Below are 14928 nucleotides of genomic sequence, written 5' to 3'. Positions count from 1 at the left end.
GGATCAATTTGTGCATCTGGATTAGATCTTTATCAGTATTCATTGTTTACATTTCAGGAAATTAATGCAAAATTAGCACCTTCTGACAGTAAATTTTATGCAGGATTATTCTTACTTACAAAAGCATTTCCTACACTCTTCAATTTAAATGTGTTCCATATCCTATACTTTTGCTGAGGTATGAATTTGTGTGTTATGAGTTTCCAGGCAGGTGTGAAACTTTGCCAGTGAGTATCCTAACCAATCATTTAACTTCCATATCTCAGAGTAATTTATAGCTCGTTACTAATGACCATGTAAATGTTGTGTAGTGGAATATTCTATAGTGGTATATTCTTGAATAAGCTATGATGTGAAGGTGGATTTCTCAAGAATGCCTTCATTAAGGTGACTTTTTGTCTACACAAATGCTCTCAAGTTCATGTCTAGTTTAAGTGCATTTTCCATCTCAAAAGCTATCTTCCCATTCCAGCTATACACACTATCCTTCACCTTCTCTCCAGTTCAGAATTCCCCTGCCCATTTTTCAACTTATTTTTATTAAATGATTTTAAAAATTCCTCCGATGAAAGTGTTCAAGCATTCTTCATCACTGCCAATTAAATCGGAATTTTCCTTTATGTATGAGAAGGGTTTATGAGGAATGTTGTACTGCAACAGCTCCTGTTAAATGTGAAGTACTGTTTAGTCAAAAGGATCACTTAAACAATTTCTAATAAGAGAACTAAAAAAGAATATTTAGTCTAACACCTGAAAAAGAAGCATTTAAACCTTCCCTCTTAACACTTTGTGCTCTCTTAAGCGATTGCATATTAATTCCAGTTTATCTAATTGAACAAGTAAATGAAATAACTTTGTTTTGACAGACAGAAATATTGTAAATACATCAGTAAAATAAATTATCACCTTATAAACACTCCCCATGGCCCTGATTGCTATGGAGCTGTGTTGACAGCCTGAAGTCATAAACTAGACATACAGTCAAACATCAGAAAAATATAAACTTGGGTAGCTTATGGTTCTAAGCCTGTAATCCAGTACGTGTAACACAACAGACACTTTAAGACACTTAAAGTATCTGGCACTTCAGCAGTATTTTTAGCACAGTTTTCCCTTTAAGGGAATTATGGGCTAAGAATCACAATACATATTTTTCCATCCTTTTACTTTCAGCTTCTCTGCTGAAAGGATTGTATGTGTCTCTTGTCAGTGTATATAGTTAAGTTTTTACTTTCAAGTGAAACTGACTTTTAATGACAAAAGCGATGTAATTGTTTTGGTTTTAATTATGTTTCTTATGTTTTACCTAATATATTTTGCTGTTATGTTTATTTCTATATATAAAACCATGCCTGTATCATGTCAAAAAAAAATGACACTGACCTCATTTACATACATTCACATATTGAATAAATGCTAAAATACTTGGGTTAATTTCTCCATTGAAGTATGTTGCTTTCTATTTGTCTCACATATGTCTGTGTTTCTTTTTCTCTTTCTTACCTTCCTTAAGATTGATCTTACTTTTCTCATTTCAATATTTCCCATTGTAAAATCGGAAATTAAATTTTATAATCTTTCTGTTTATTTAGTAACTACTCTTAAAAATGTGTGAAAGTCTAAAATTAACATAAAAATGCATGAAAGTCTAACATTGATCAATATCTTTACCCTTCATAAATTACTTTAACTCTGAATACCCTTCTTTCAGTTTATACTGGAGCAGTTATTGCTATTGTTTATCTTGATTATAATTTAAATTATAAATTATCTTTGAATTAAATGTAATTTTATGAACTTCATAAAATGCTATTTTTGTTGTTTTTACAGTCTTTTTTCTTTAGATTTATTCACATGTAAAAATTTTTTTTTCATCTGACATCATTTTCCCTATGCCTTTGAAATTTTCTCTCATGATGATCTATTGGTAACAAGATTACCTTAAAAAGTACTTTAACTAGGAAAAATAATTTTAGATTGATGGTGATTCTCCATTATCATTTGAAGATGTCTTACTCCATTGTATTCTGATTAATTTACTTATATCAATTTCCCAGTTCATAATTCAACTTTCAGCTGTATCAAATCTGAAATTAATGCTCATATATTGGGGGTTTAATTTCAATTATTTTATATCTCTAGTTTTATTTGGTTCTTTCTCAAATCTGTTTGAATTTTTTTTTTTTTTAGTTGCTTGCTCTCTATCCATGGATTTAATCTCTTTTGTTCTTTAAGCATTTGTTAATTCCAGTCTGTGAAGCCTTTTGGGGTCTGAGTCTGTTGTCTATTGTTGCCACTGGCCCTTGGTTTTAATGCCTTGATTCATTCTGCTTTTTTGCTTTTGGAATAAGAGCTGATATTCTTTAGAACTTTATGAGAATTCTATTCGACCTGGCTTGAAAGTGGACTCCTCTAAAGATGGTTTGTATTTGCTTCTGCCAAGCGGCTTGGACCACTACAATCTAGAGCCACTTTAGGCTTAAAAGTTTTTCAGATCACTAGAGTCATATGTGTTCAGGGTATAAATCTTTACAAATGCTGGCTTCTGTTTGTGAATTATCACAAAAGATATTCTTCCCCTTGCCTTCAGAATCATCCTTGCAGGTATTGGGAGGGAACGTGCCAGGCAAATCATTTTATTTCACCCTGCTCAGAAAGTCTAATTCTTTTCAGTCCTGACTTTTAATAGGAACTCTCCCATTAAACATCCCACTTATTTTGGTCAGTCATGGGCTTTGTCCTCTATCTGCTGTAACTTTGACTCAATTTCACCAGGTTCAGCAGCTGTCTTCGAGACGAAAGTTGGCCTTAGTGCTCTGCTTGCTTCTCCGGGTTCTTGCATTTGCTTGTTTTTGCTTTTAAGAGTTTCTTACTAATTTGCTAGTTCATCTAGTATGCATTACCATACTGAACAGAAAGAGAAGGGTTTTTTTTTCCTCAAAGAAAATAGGGTGTCGGTAGAGGAACAATTAAATAAGCCTTAAAAAGTACTTTTTATTTACTACTGTTCTGAAGGCTACAAGATTCTAGAATAAAGTAAAAATGGTAGGCAGACAGAAGTGGAGTGAAATCAAGCAGTGCTGGAACCAAATGTCAAGTCACATTGTCTAGCATTAGGACAGAATATTTAAAATTGAGTTTCAAAAGCCTGGTATTTCCCACGTTGAACTGTATTTATCACACAATTATTAAACACTTCACATGATGTAATATGTATGATACTTTTAAGAATTTCTTAGATCTGAGCAACTAATATGTATTCATTTATCAGAAATAAAGTATCCCAGTGGTTAAGACCGGAAAAGGCAGTGGCACCCCCCTCCAGTACTCTTGCCTGGAAAATCCCATGGACGGAGGAGCCTGGTGGGCTGCAGTCCATGGGGTCGCTAAGAGTTGGACACAACTGAGCGACTTCACTTTCACTTTTCACTTTCACGCATTGGAGAAGGAAATGGCAACCTACTCCACTGTTCTTGCCTGGAGAAACCCAGGGACGGGGGAGCCTGGTGAGCTGCCGTCTATGGGGTCGCATAGAGTCAGACACGACTGAAGCAACTTAGCAGCAGCAGCAGCAGCAGTGGTTAAGATTGAGCTTATTAGTGAAGCAGTTTTGGGGAAAATAGTGTAATTCAGTCAAGCAGCCAGTCAGTACTCAATTCCAAATAATAGTTCCTAAAATCCATTTAAGTAGCTAAATTATACTACAATGTGGTGTTTCCTGGGTGTAAATGTTCTTAGATGATTGAGCATACCTTGATTAAGTCATGGAATAAAGTTCAAGTGAGGCTACAGTGAGCAAGCTCTGGGAGTTGGTGACGGACAGGGAAGCCTGGCATGCTGCAGTCCAGTGGATCGCAAAGAGTAGGCACTACTGAGCAACTGAACTAAACTGAGGCTACACACAGGTGCCTACCTGGCATTTTATTCATGGGAACTGTGTATCAATAGCTTGTGCATTCTCTGTGAGGCAAGAGGAATTTTTAACCTAAAATAATAAGTAAATGTATCACCCTAGAAAGGTAAATTTAGAAAAGACCAAATAAATCTAACAAAACCAATAAACATAACTAACAGGTGTATGTAGTTATAGTCAAATCTTTTCTTCACTTTAAAGTGATTTTTCTGGACAGTAGCCCAAATTTCTTACCTTATATAAGGCCACTGAGTGTTTTTGCTAAAGTCATCCTAAAACAATACTTAGTTATCTTTGGCAGAATCAAAGATCCCTAAAAATGAATCTGTTTTACAAGCTATGAAACCTATACAATGCCCTCTGCTTGTGAATCATCTCAAGAGTATAACACTTTATATATGGCTTTCTATAACTGATGTTTTGAGTCATTGAATTAGTTATTATTAATGATAATAATAAACCCAATTGTAAAATGAAAGAGGTATTAAAGTCTTACTGATTTCACAGTAACTAGATGACTTACTTTCCATGCTTATTTGAATTTATTCTCGTAAGGGGATTTTAGATGGCATAGTTTAGAAAGAAAAGAGAGAATGAATTTAAGTAGCAGAATTTTTCAGTTACAGTACCATCACAAAAAATGCTGTAATATGCCCTGTTTCTATGGCGAAGATTTTATAATATTTACTTTATATGATAAGAGTTATAAGTGGAGTTCTATGTTGTTTGTTCAGCCTATTATGCAGATGGTGCTTGATTAAAATCTATTTTAAACTACAGCGATTACTGCAAGATAGTGTGCATTAAACAGCTCTCCCGGCTCCATTAAAGGCTTTGGGACCGCGGCAGTTTATTTTAAATATGCTTATAGACGTTTCCAACTTCTCCAGGGACATTTCAATATCAGTGATTCTCTTTCCTTGAGTCTTAACTCTACTCTGTATTCTTAAGAAGTGCTATCTAAGTAACACCATTAACACATTGCTTTTTTAAAGTGGAAAATTATTGTTTTATTGTGATAAATAAGTTAAATACATCACTTTAATTAAGCAATAAGACATGACCAGAGGTGGATTACCAAAAGCATAAAGACAACCCTAGGGATTTGGGAAATAGGTATCAGTCTAAAAGTTAATACAGGAAGCACATATATCTGTGTAGAGCTACTGTGAGAGTAGTATGTCTATGCATTTGTGTATGTATTTATTTTTTCCTGGGAGCTTTAATAGAACATGAAACAAGTCCATGGGTAATAAGGATTACAGGTAAGGCCTCAGTCCAGACATATTCTTAGTTGCTATGATTTTCAAACAACTTTTGTATATGTTTCAGATGTCCTTTTCCTTGTCATTCTAAGCCTTTGCCCACCACTGTAGAATGCAGGTGGAAACATGTGGTGACCCACTGCATGTAAGACTCCATACTGATGTTGTGAGGTTGGAAAGATTGACAGGGCCTTGTTCTTACTCTCAATGTGCTTGTCATTGTAGAGACTTTATATTTTTGCATTCTATGGTCCATCTGTATTGTCAAGATCATGACATTGGAATTAAATTTAACTCTTCTAGTCTTAGAACCCAAGTAACTCTAGAAATGTTATACTCTAAAACAGTGTCCTGTACGTGATGCTGTACAGTCCTTACAGTAGCCACAAGTCCTGTGTGACTGTGTACATTTAAATCTAATTAAAATTAAATTTAAAAATCTAGTTCCTCACTTGCTCTAGCTTAGCATACTAAGCTACACGTGGCTAGTGCCTACCTTCAGACAGTACAGAGAACATTTCCATCTTCCTAGAAAATTCCATGAGATAGTACTGCTCTAGACTACAGTAGGCAGTGTCTCTGGGAAAATTAGGCCATAAAATTATAAACTTTCATCCATTCAGACAATAATCAAAATTAAGGTCCAGGGACATATTACAAATCCATTTAGCTCATTTTCTCACCACAATCGTATTTATCATCATTGTGTTCATTCCAAATAGTTGATGGTCAGAAAAGCCAGGTGTCTTTCAAAATGCAATCCATTCCTGGCATGTAAGTGGATCCAAATTATAGCAGCATATTTTGCTTAAGGGAGGTTTTGTATATGAGAAATGATCATGTGGTTTTCAAATACGTGATGAAACTACAGCCAGAAAGTAGGCCTGACAAATTCCCAGTTCATTATACAGTCTAAAATAACATCTCACTTCTGTACCTTCCCAAACACAAGTCAAATGCAAAATGAAAAATAAGACCTCCACAATTAGGTGGTAATGCCCAGTGTTCAGACCCCCCCCGCCCCCTGCCATATCAGGTGGTAATGGCCAGTCTCATGTGGCAGACAGCCTTTCACTTCATACAGCACTGCCCACATGTGTGGATGCATTAGACAGCCAACCACAGCAGGGGATTTGTATCCTGTTTTATTGCTTTCTAAAAGCAAAGACATTGTACATACCCAGTAAGCCTTTATGCAAGGAACACTGAGCAATATAACAATGATTCCCTTCAAAGCATATTTTATTTTTTAAAACTATTTAATACATAATTTTTATTTTTGTGTTCTCTTATACCAGCTTTTGGTGAAACGCCATTATTTTAAGCCATAGTTTGGTTCTATGAGGGCAGTTTTATAAGTGGTCAGAATATTATGATTTAAGAATATAGTTTTAGTGAGCTAATTGAATTACTGAAGAAAAGGCAGTGAATCTTAAGAAATAAATATTTTATGTGTGCCCTGTAGATTAGTCCACTCAGATGCCAGTTTTCTTGCATGACAGATAATTCAGCCTAAGATTAACCATGAGTATTTAAAAGGAGAGTATAAAAAAATTTTTTTAATAAATAAATAAAAGGACAGTATATCAACATGCTCTCACTTTCAGAAATCACAGAGACAAAGCTGATGTAATGTTATGAGATTGGCCAGTGGTCTGGCCATAATGGAGGATGACACCCCGGCTTCAAGCTTGGTGCCTCTCAGGTACACTGTCAGATACACAGGTGAAGCCTCGGGGTGACCCTCCATAATACATAAATGATGTCTGCTAAGCCTTGAAAATAGGGAGGCAGAAATCATAAAATGCTTGTTTCTTCTAAAGGAGAAGACTGCATCTGGCTAACCCTGTTAATAAAGACAAGCCAGGAAAATAGGGGAAGCCTCCAGAAAGCCAACCAAATTTATTGGCTGCATGGACTTGTTTAGAGATTCCTATAGGGTTGCTATCAAAACAGTTACATGTGTTGTGTCAAAACAGTAGCTTGTGGTTTCTGTATGCTTGACGCTTAGAGCATCTCACTAGCCATAGCCGGTGCTCCTGCTTCTGCAGAGACTCCCTAGAAAGGAGGGCCACGTTTTCCAGTAGTAGGTTAACTGTCCTACCTGCTACCATGGGTGTCACATGAATCCAGCAGATCTGAAACGTGCCCCATGTCATCCAAATACTGATTTAAAAAGTAAGTAAGACAGCCTCTTCAATAAATGGTGCTGGGAAAACTGGACAGCTACATGTAAAAGTGAAATTAGAACACTTCCTAACACCATACACAAAGATAAACTCAAAATGGATTAAAGACCTAAATGTAAGACCAGAAACTATAAAACTCTTAGAGGAAAACATAGGCAGAACGCTCAATGACATAAATCAAAGCAAAATCCTCAATGACCCACCTCCTAGAGTAAGGGAAATAAAAACAAAGTAAACAAGTGGGGCCTGATTAAACTTAAAAGCTTTTGCATAGCAAAGGAAGCTATAAGCAAGGTGAAAAGACAGCCTTCAGAATGGGAGAAAATAATAGTGAATGAAACAACTAACAAAGAATTAATTTCCAAAATACACAAGCAGCTCATACAATTCAATGCTAGAAAAACAAACAACCCAAGCAAAAAGTGGGACCAAGACATAAACAGACATTTCTCCAAAGAAGACATACAGATGGCTAACAAACACATGAAAAGATGCTCAACATTGCTTATTATTAGAGAAATGAAATCAAAACCACAATGAGATATCACCTCACACCAGTCAGAATGGCCATCATCAAAAAGTCTACAAACAATAAATGCTGGAGAGTCTACAAACAATAAATGCTGGAGAAAAGGGAACGCTCTTGCACTGTTGGTGGGAATGTAAATTAATACAGCCACTATGGAAGACCGTATGCAGATTCCTTAAAAAACTAGTAATAAAACCACCATATGACCCAGCAATCCCACTTCTAAGCATATACCCCAAGGAAACCAAAAGTGAAAAAGACACATGTATCCCATTGTTCATTGCAGCACTATTTACAATAGCTAGAACATGGAAGCAACCTAGATGTCCATTGACAGATGAATGGATAAAGAAGTTGTAGTACCTATACATAATGGAATATTATTCATCCATAAAAAGGAATGCATTTGAGTCAGTTCTGATGAGGTGGATGAACCCAGAACCTATTTTACAGAGTGAAGTGAGTCAGAAAGAGAAAGATGAATATCATATTCTAACACACATATCAGAATCTAGAAAAATAGTATGGAAGAATTTATTTACAGGGCAGCAGTAGAGAAACAGACATAGAGAATAGATTTATGGACATGGGGAGAGGGGAGGAGAGCGTGAGATGTATGGAGAGAGTAACATGGAAACTTACATTGCCATATGTAAAATAGATAGCCAGTGGGAATTCTTGTATGGCTCAGGACACTCAGACAGGGGCTCTGTATCAACCTAGAGGGGTGGGATGGGGAGGGAGATGGGAGGGGATATATGTATACCTATGGCTGATTCATGTTGAGGTTTGACAAAAAACAGCAAAATTCTGTAAAGCAATCATCCTTCAATAAAAAAATAAATTAAAAAAAAGTAAGGAAGCATAAAGATCAGCCGTTCAAACACAAATTTAGACAGTGGAATAGGGAAACAATTTAAATTATTCAGGGGAAATCTTTTAATAAAAACATTTGCAGTGAGTCATAGGAAATTTCTCTATATAACTGACATTTGATTATTTTCTACAAAGATTGATATAATCTGCAGTCATGGAGATTTCAGTGTGTCAGATCTGAAATCTTGAAAAGTGAAACTTTTTCCATTAAAATTTATAGGGAGTCCAGGTAAATATTCCATGTGGATAAGCATTTATTTTCATACACTGTGTTCCCATTGTCTACATATTCCAATTCTTGATGAAATATGACCTCCAATGTCATGATCCTTTCACTTTTAGCATTCTTCATTATGGTCTTTCTTGAATCCTTTTTATTTCTCTTCTTAATATTTTCTTGTTTTGAATATACAAATAGTTATGTTTAGAAAATTTGGAAATTATAAAGCATACAAAGAAGATAAAGATGTCAAATGGCAATGGTTTTTACGCATTCAAAATTCAGAGGAAATGAACTTGACACTCATCCACCCACAATTGTTACTGGAAACCCTGCATCTTAAGAGCTTCCCTAAATAAAAATTCACAGGAGAAGACAGTCTACAGCAAAAAAAAAAAAAAAAGTCAGGTACACTATCAGTTAGTGGCCAGGTAGAGGAGGATGGGCCTAAAAATGATTCTAGAAACAGTGAGGAAGGCAAGGTAGGCATAAAATCTGAAGACTATGAGCTTTGGAAGAGACAGGACACTCGCAGTGAGAAATCAAGTCAGGGGAAGACTGAAAAGTCCCCTGGATTTATCTTTGTGGTCCTTGGTGACCTTTTTGAGAGCCTAAGTGATAGGAAGGCACAGTGAGTTGCCTACAGTCAGCATAACCATGTGGAGGAGTCTGACTGTGAAGAGAAGAAAAGTTGTGGCTCTGTGTAGCCTTGGGGCGAAGAGAAGGTTTGCCTGCCTGTTTGTTGCATGTCTGAAGTATCAAAAGGCAGTTGGAGGAGTAGAGTTAAGGTTGACTAAAGCCAGTGTCTCCTGCTCCTAGACTCTGTGATTTAATCAGTATAGCGCTAAAGCCTGGACATGAGGGTATTATTTAAAAGTTTCCCAGGTGATTCTAACAGTCAACCATTGAGAATGAGCATCGAGGTCATACTTACCTACGTGTTTAGTTTAGAGCCGTTACCCCAGTTTGCCCAGTATCCGCTCAGTCCAGTCCCAGCATTCTTGTCCTTTGGCTCTTTAACCTGAGGACCAGTCATCTCACAGGATCACCTGAAACCCTTCCTGGGGAAGTCACCTTCTAGTGTTGATCTATGTCAGTCTGTCTGCTAGGTTCAGAGCCTCCTGTCCCCAAAGGGTAGTTTATCTACTTCAGCTGACAGTTTTAAAATAATAATCTATTCCATAGTTTTTTAACTAAAGACAAAGCCAAAGAATTCGCTTAGTTTTTTTGTTTGTTTGTTTGTTTTTCCTGTCTCTGGTTCTCAGGGCATATCTTTTAAGCCATGACCATATGGCATCACAAATTAGTGTTGAGGTCATTTCTTTCCATTCATTCAGTAAAAAGTTATTACTGTGTCATAATTAACATCTGAATACCATTTTAAAATTTTAACCATATTACATATATATCATCTCAGTAATCACACAATGGCACTGCAACTGATTTGCAGTAGAGGAAATGGAGGCCCAGAAAAATAATGTAACTTACCAAGATTTCACAGCTAAACAGAGGACGTGAGTGTGGATCTTCTGATGTTACATCCACCAGCCTCTCAGGAGCTCGTTCGTATCCAATGGTGGCTGTTGTTTCACACAGATTACCTTGCCTGGCAATTTATCTGAATAAGATACCTAGTGCATGTTTGCCAAGAAGAGAAAAGCAACGGCCATCACAGCCACAGAAGTGGTGGTGCAGAGCCCCCCTGATAATGGTGGCTTCACCAGGGGACAGCGCATGGGGCCCTTGTGCTGCTGGGAGGGGCAGGTGGAAAGAGGATTCCTCCAGAGACAGCACCACTCAGTACTCAGGTAGACTCACATAATTCTAGAACTAGAAAGAAATTGTAGCCCAGACATCTCATTCTACAGATGTTGATAAAGTGACATCACATATTAACTAGTTAGTATCCAAGTTCAAATGCAGATGTCTAAAATACATTGTATTTTTTTCCCACTTGCATCAGAATAACAATTTAATTGATTATCCAAATATTCATACTCAAGGACAATGGGGAGAAATGGAATCTTTCCTTAAACTGAGTGTTAAAGCTGTGCTAGAAATGTCTAGATTTGAGAGTCTAGTTTCCAGAGATGCAGTCTCCAATATGGTAACCACTAGCCACATTTAGCTATTTAAATTTAAAGCAATTAAAATTGTATAAAATTTAAAATTTTGTTTCTTATTCCTGCTGGCTGCATTTCCTATGCTCATTAGTTATGTGTCGCTAGTGGCAACTATATTGAATAGCACAGATTTTAGAACTTTACCCCCTTAGCAGAAAGTTCTATTGGACAGCACTGACCTAGGGTCTGGATTATGCCATTCTAAGCCATGAGCATTACTAGGATTTCCCAGCAGCATTCCACAGACCTAAGTGCAACACCAGGAGCCAGTCAACTTTATTCATTGGATATGTTGCCCACTATCATTTAAAAATCATAATTAGGGGCATCCTTGGTGGCTCAGTGATGCAGAGTCTGCCTGCCGATGCAAGAGACATGGGTTCAGTCCCTGGGCCAGGAGGATCCCACGGGCTTCAGAGCAGCTGAACCGGTGGGCCACAACTACTGAGCCTGTGCTCTGGGGCCTGGGAGCCACAACCACTGAGGCTCAGACGCCTAAGAGCTCTTGCTTCCCAACAAGAGAAGCCATCACAGTGAGAAGCCCTCACATCGCAACTGGAGGGTGGCCCCAACTCGCCACAACTAGAGAAAAGCCCACAGTGGGAAAACCCAGCCCAGTCAAAAAAAAAAAATCATAATTAGGAAGAAAAGGATAAACTCCCCCAAAGAAAGCAGGTTGGATTGTTCATACAGTGGGGTTACTACAGGAGGAATCTCCTGCTGACTATCACAGTGCTGCTCGTCATTCAGTTCCTGCAGGAGAAAAAGGCAAAGCTGATAGAGTTAAAGTGTAATATCTAACAGTACAATAGTATTATAAAGAGAATCAGTAAGATTGTGTTAAAGCTATGTAAATTAGGCTGGAAGAGGATGAATATGAAAATTACATGAAATAAGAAGTTTTGCTTGAAAAACAGAAAAAACAAAACCAAGTGGCCCTTAGAAATGTCTGTGTTTGTGTGATGTGTATGGGTGAGTATACCTGGGTAAGTTTCAAGGAAGAGCAATCTGCCCCTAAATTTGTTTAGTTCTTCTATAATTCAGATTTTGTTTTATTTCAGATCAATGGTGGAGAGAAACGACCTGCCTCTGACATGGGGAAAAAACCAAAAACCCCCAAAAAGAAGAAGAAGAAGGACCCTAATGAGCCACAGAAGCCAGTGTCTGCCTATGCGTTATTCTTCCGTGATACTCAGGCTGCCATCAAGGGCCAAAATCCAAATGCTACCTTTGGTGAAGTTTCTAAAATTGTGGCTTCCATGTGGGATGGTTTGGGTGAAGAGCAAAAACAGGTAAGAAAAGATACAAAATGGATGATTCAACATGATTTGAGAAAGTGTGTGCATCCTAAAGAAATGGCTTCTGAGGTCGTTGGGTGTGTGCTGGTGTGTGTGTGTGTGTGTGTGTGTGTGTAGTAGCTCCAGTCATGTCCGACTCTTTATGACCCTGCGGACTATAGCCTGCCAGGCTCCTCTGTCCATGAGATTCTCCAGACAAGAATACTGGAGTCAGTTGCCATTCCGTCCCAGGGATCAAACCTATGTCTCTTATGCCTCCAGCACTGGCAGGAAAGTTCTTGACCACCAGCACCACCTGGGAAGCCTGGTCATTGGGTGAATTCCTCGGATACTAGAGCTATGGCTGAGAATGGGCCCCACCAGAACCAGACTTCAGGGGACTCTGACATGGTTTTACATTCCTTTATTGCTGTTATAAATAGCATCTTAGTTCCTTTGTTTCAAAGTTTATATGGTGTAGTTACTTTTGGAAGGGCTTCTACATATCCAAGCCAGGATTACCTCATTCCTTAACGCTGCCAATGTGATCCTAAAGACAGAAAAAAAAACACTAAAAGCATTTTGAAAACTGTCCACACCTCTCTTCAGCACTTAGCATTTACTCTTTTGTCATCAAAACTCTCTTTGCTCTTTGCTAAATGAACCTCGAATTTAAGGATCTCTACCCTTAGCCATTCCCTAAAGACCGCTAGAGTATGTTATTCAATCCCTCTTGTATCATATTGCTAGGCTGTATTAAATGGGCCCAGATACCTGATTGTTTTCTTCTCTTGTGGATTGCCATGGTGTGACTGAGGACCACACTGGTGGGGAGCAGGGGCATGAGACACTTTGTATCTCAGCCACAGTGTAAGTCATCCAGAAGGTCTTAAGGAGGATGGGAATCATGGAAAGAGTCTTATCCATCTCTTTGTGATTCTGTGGACTGTAGCCCGCCAGGCTCTTCTGTCCATGGAGTTCTCCAGGCAAGAATACTGGTGTGGTTAGCCATTTCCTTCTCCAGAGGATTCCCAACCCAGGGATCAAACCCGGGTCTCCTACATTGCAGGCAAGTTCTCAGGCTGTCTGAGCCACCAGGGAAGCCCATGAATAGACAGAACCCACTTCAACAAAGAAGCAGTATTGATCGCAGATTTCTAGATTTCCAGGACTAGATTGCCATTGTCACCATCTAGAATTTCATTTCATGAAGGAAAAATTAGACAAGCATTATCATTAAGGTTCAGTCACTGGATGTGGATGAAGTGGATGCAGCTTTAGATACTACAGAATAATGAACTGCATTCATGATGGGTTAGTCTCATACTGGATTCTTAACAGAGACTTTTACCTCTCCTCCTCAGGTCCAGGGAAGTATGTAAGAAAGAGAACATCTCAAACCTGCATACATCTCTAAGAACCTATATATCGTAGTATCTGTCAGCATCTACAATGTATATAGTGTTTTATATTTTAACAACAGTTTTACATGATTTATTTCATTTGTTCAGCACAGTATTCATAGATGCTGTTTTCTGAATTTTGCAGGTTATGAACTGGGGCCAGAGAGATAAATTCAGTCACTTATCCATTCACAAAGATTTATTGAGTGTTTACTGTGTGCCCCAGGCACTTTTCTAGGCACTGTGGGGGCGAGCTGAGAATAGACAGAGTCCCATTCGTTGATTGATTTGTCTAAGACTACACACTGTGACTAGAACTTATCATTCAACCTGCAGTTCTTTTCTAACCAATTTATAAAAACAATTACAGCTGTAATGGTAAAACCAGGTGCTAACAAAACATTAGCTGAACCTACTCTTCCAGTTCTCTCCAACCCCCCCTGACTGTAAGTCAAAGGTGTCCTGTACAGTCTGAAATCTCTACACATTATGTCCTTTTCAAGATTGCCAGTCCCAGCAAAGGGCTTCATAGAAAAGCACAGGCCTGCCGTGTGGAGCTCTGCTACAAGAGTCGTCTCTGAGGATGGAAACCGTACCACGGAAATGTTAAATACCCAGCTCACAAATAGAGTGGTTGACACTGTATTTTGTGATTCCACTGAAAACCTAATGTAGTTTTTTGAGACTTCAGAGCCGGTTTCTATCCTAACTTGGATCAGTTTGCTCTCACACTCCCAAAGCCAAAGTGTGGCTCCCCACTGACGCTGGAGACGCACGGTGGAATTCTACACCGGGGCTTATTCACGGATTGAGAAACTGAGTGCACCTCCACCAGGAACCCCAGCCCACCCCTGTCCTGCTCTGCCCTGGCCTGGGCACCAGCACGTACCTCTCTCCCTGCTCAGACAGCCCCTGTGTGTAGTCGTGGATAGGGGCCAGGCTTCAGTGCTATAAACTCTTGCTTTGTGAGATAGAATTTCCCAGAGGAGACATCCAGAAGGTGATTGCCTTCCCTAGTAACTGTGATGGCAACTTGTAATCAGAGGACATTAGTGATCCCTTCTGTGACCTGGCAGCGAGCTGGGGGTGCTGCTCAAAGGCTCACATGCGCTCCTTTGGTTTTATGTCAAGAA

At 38.4% G+C, this 14928-nt stretch overlaps 1 protein-coding gene across 1 annotated transcript in view; it reads left to right on the top strand.

The window, feature by feature from the left end:
• The window catches only part of TOX (thymocyte selection associated high mobility group box), a 314252-nt gene that overhangs the window by 257578 nt on the left and 41746 nt on the right, over positions 1-14928 (top strand). Inside the window, exon 5 of the mRNA XM_055546055.1 lies at positions 12177-12407. Coding sequence (XP_055402030.1) covers positions 12177-12407 — 231 coding nt within the window. The remainder of the gene's footprint in view (positions 1-12176; positions 12408-14928) is intronic.

Source organism: Bubalus kerabau, chromosome 14 (assembly GCF_029407905.1).
Source record: "Bubalus kerabau isolate K-KA32 ecotype Philippines breed swamp buffalo chromosome 14, PCC_UOA_SB_1v2, whole genome shotgun sequence".
NCBI lineage: Eukaryota > Metazoa > Chordata > Mammalia > Artiodactyla > Bovidae > Bubalus > Bubalus kerabau.
This window is presented reverse-complemented; position numbering and strand designations above follow the sequence as displayed.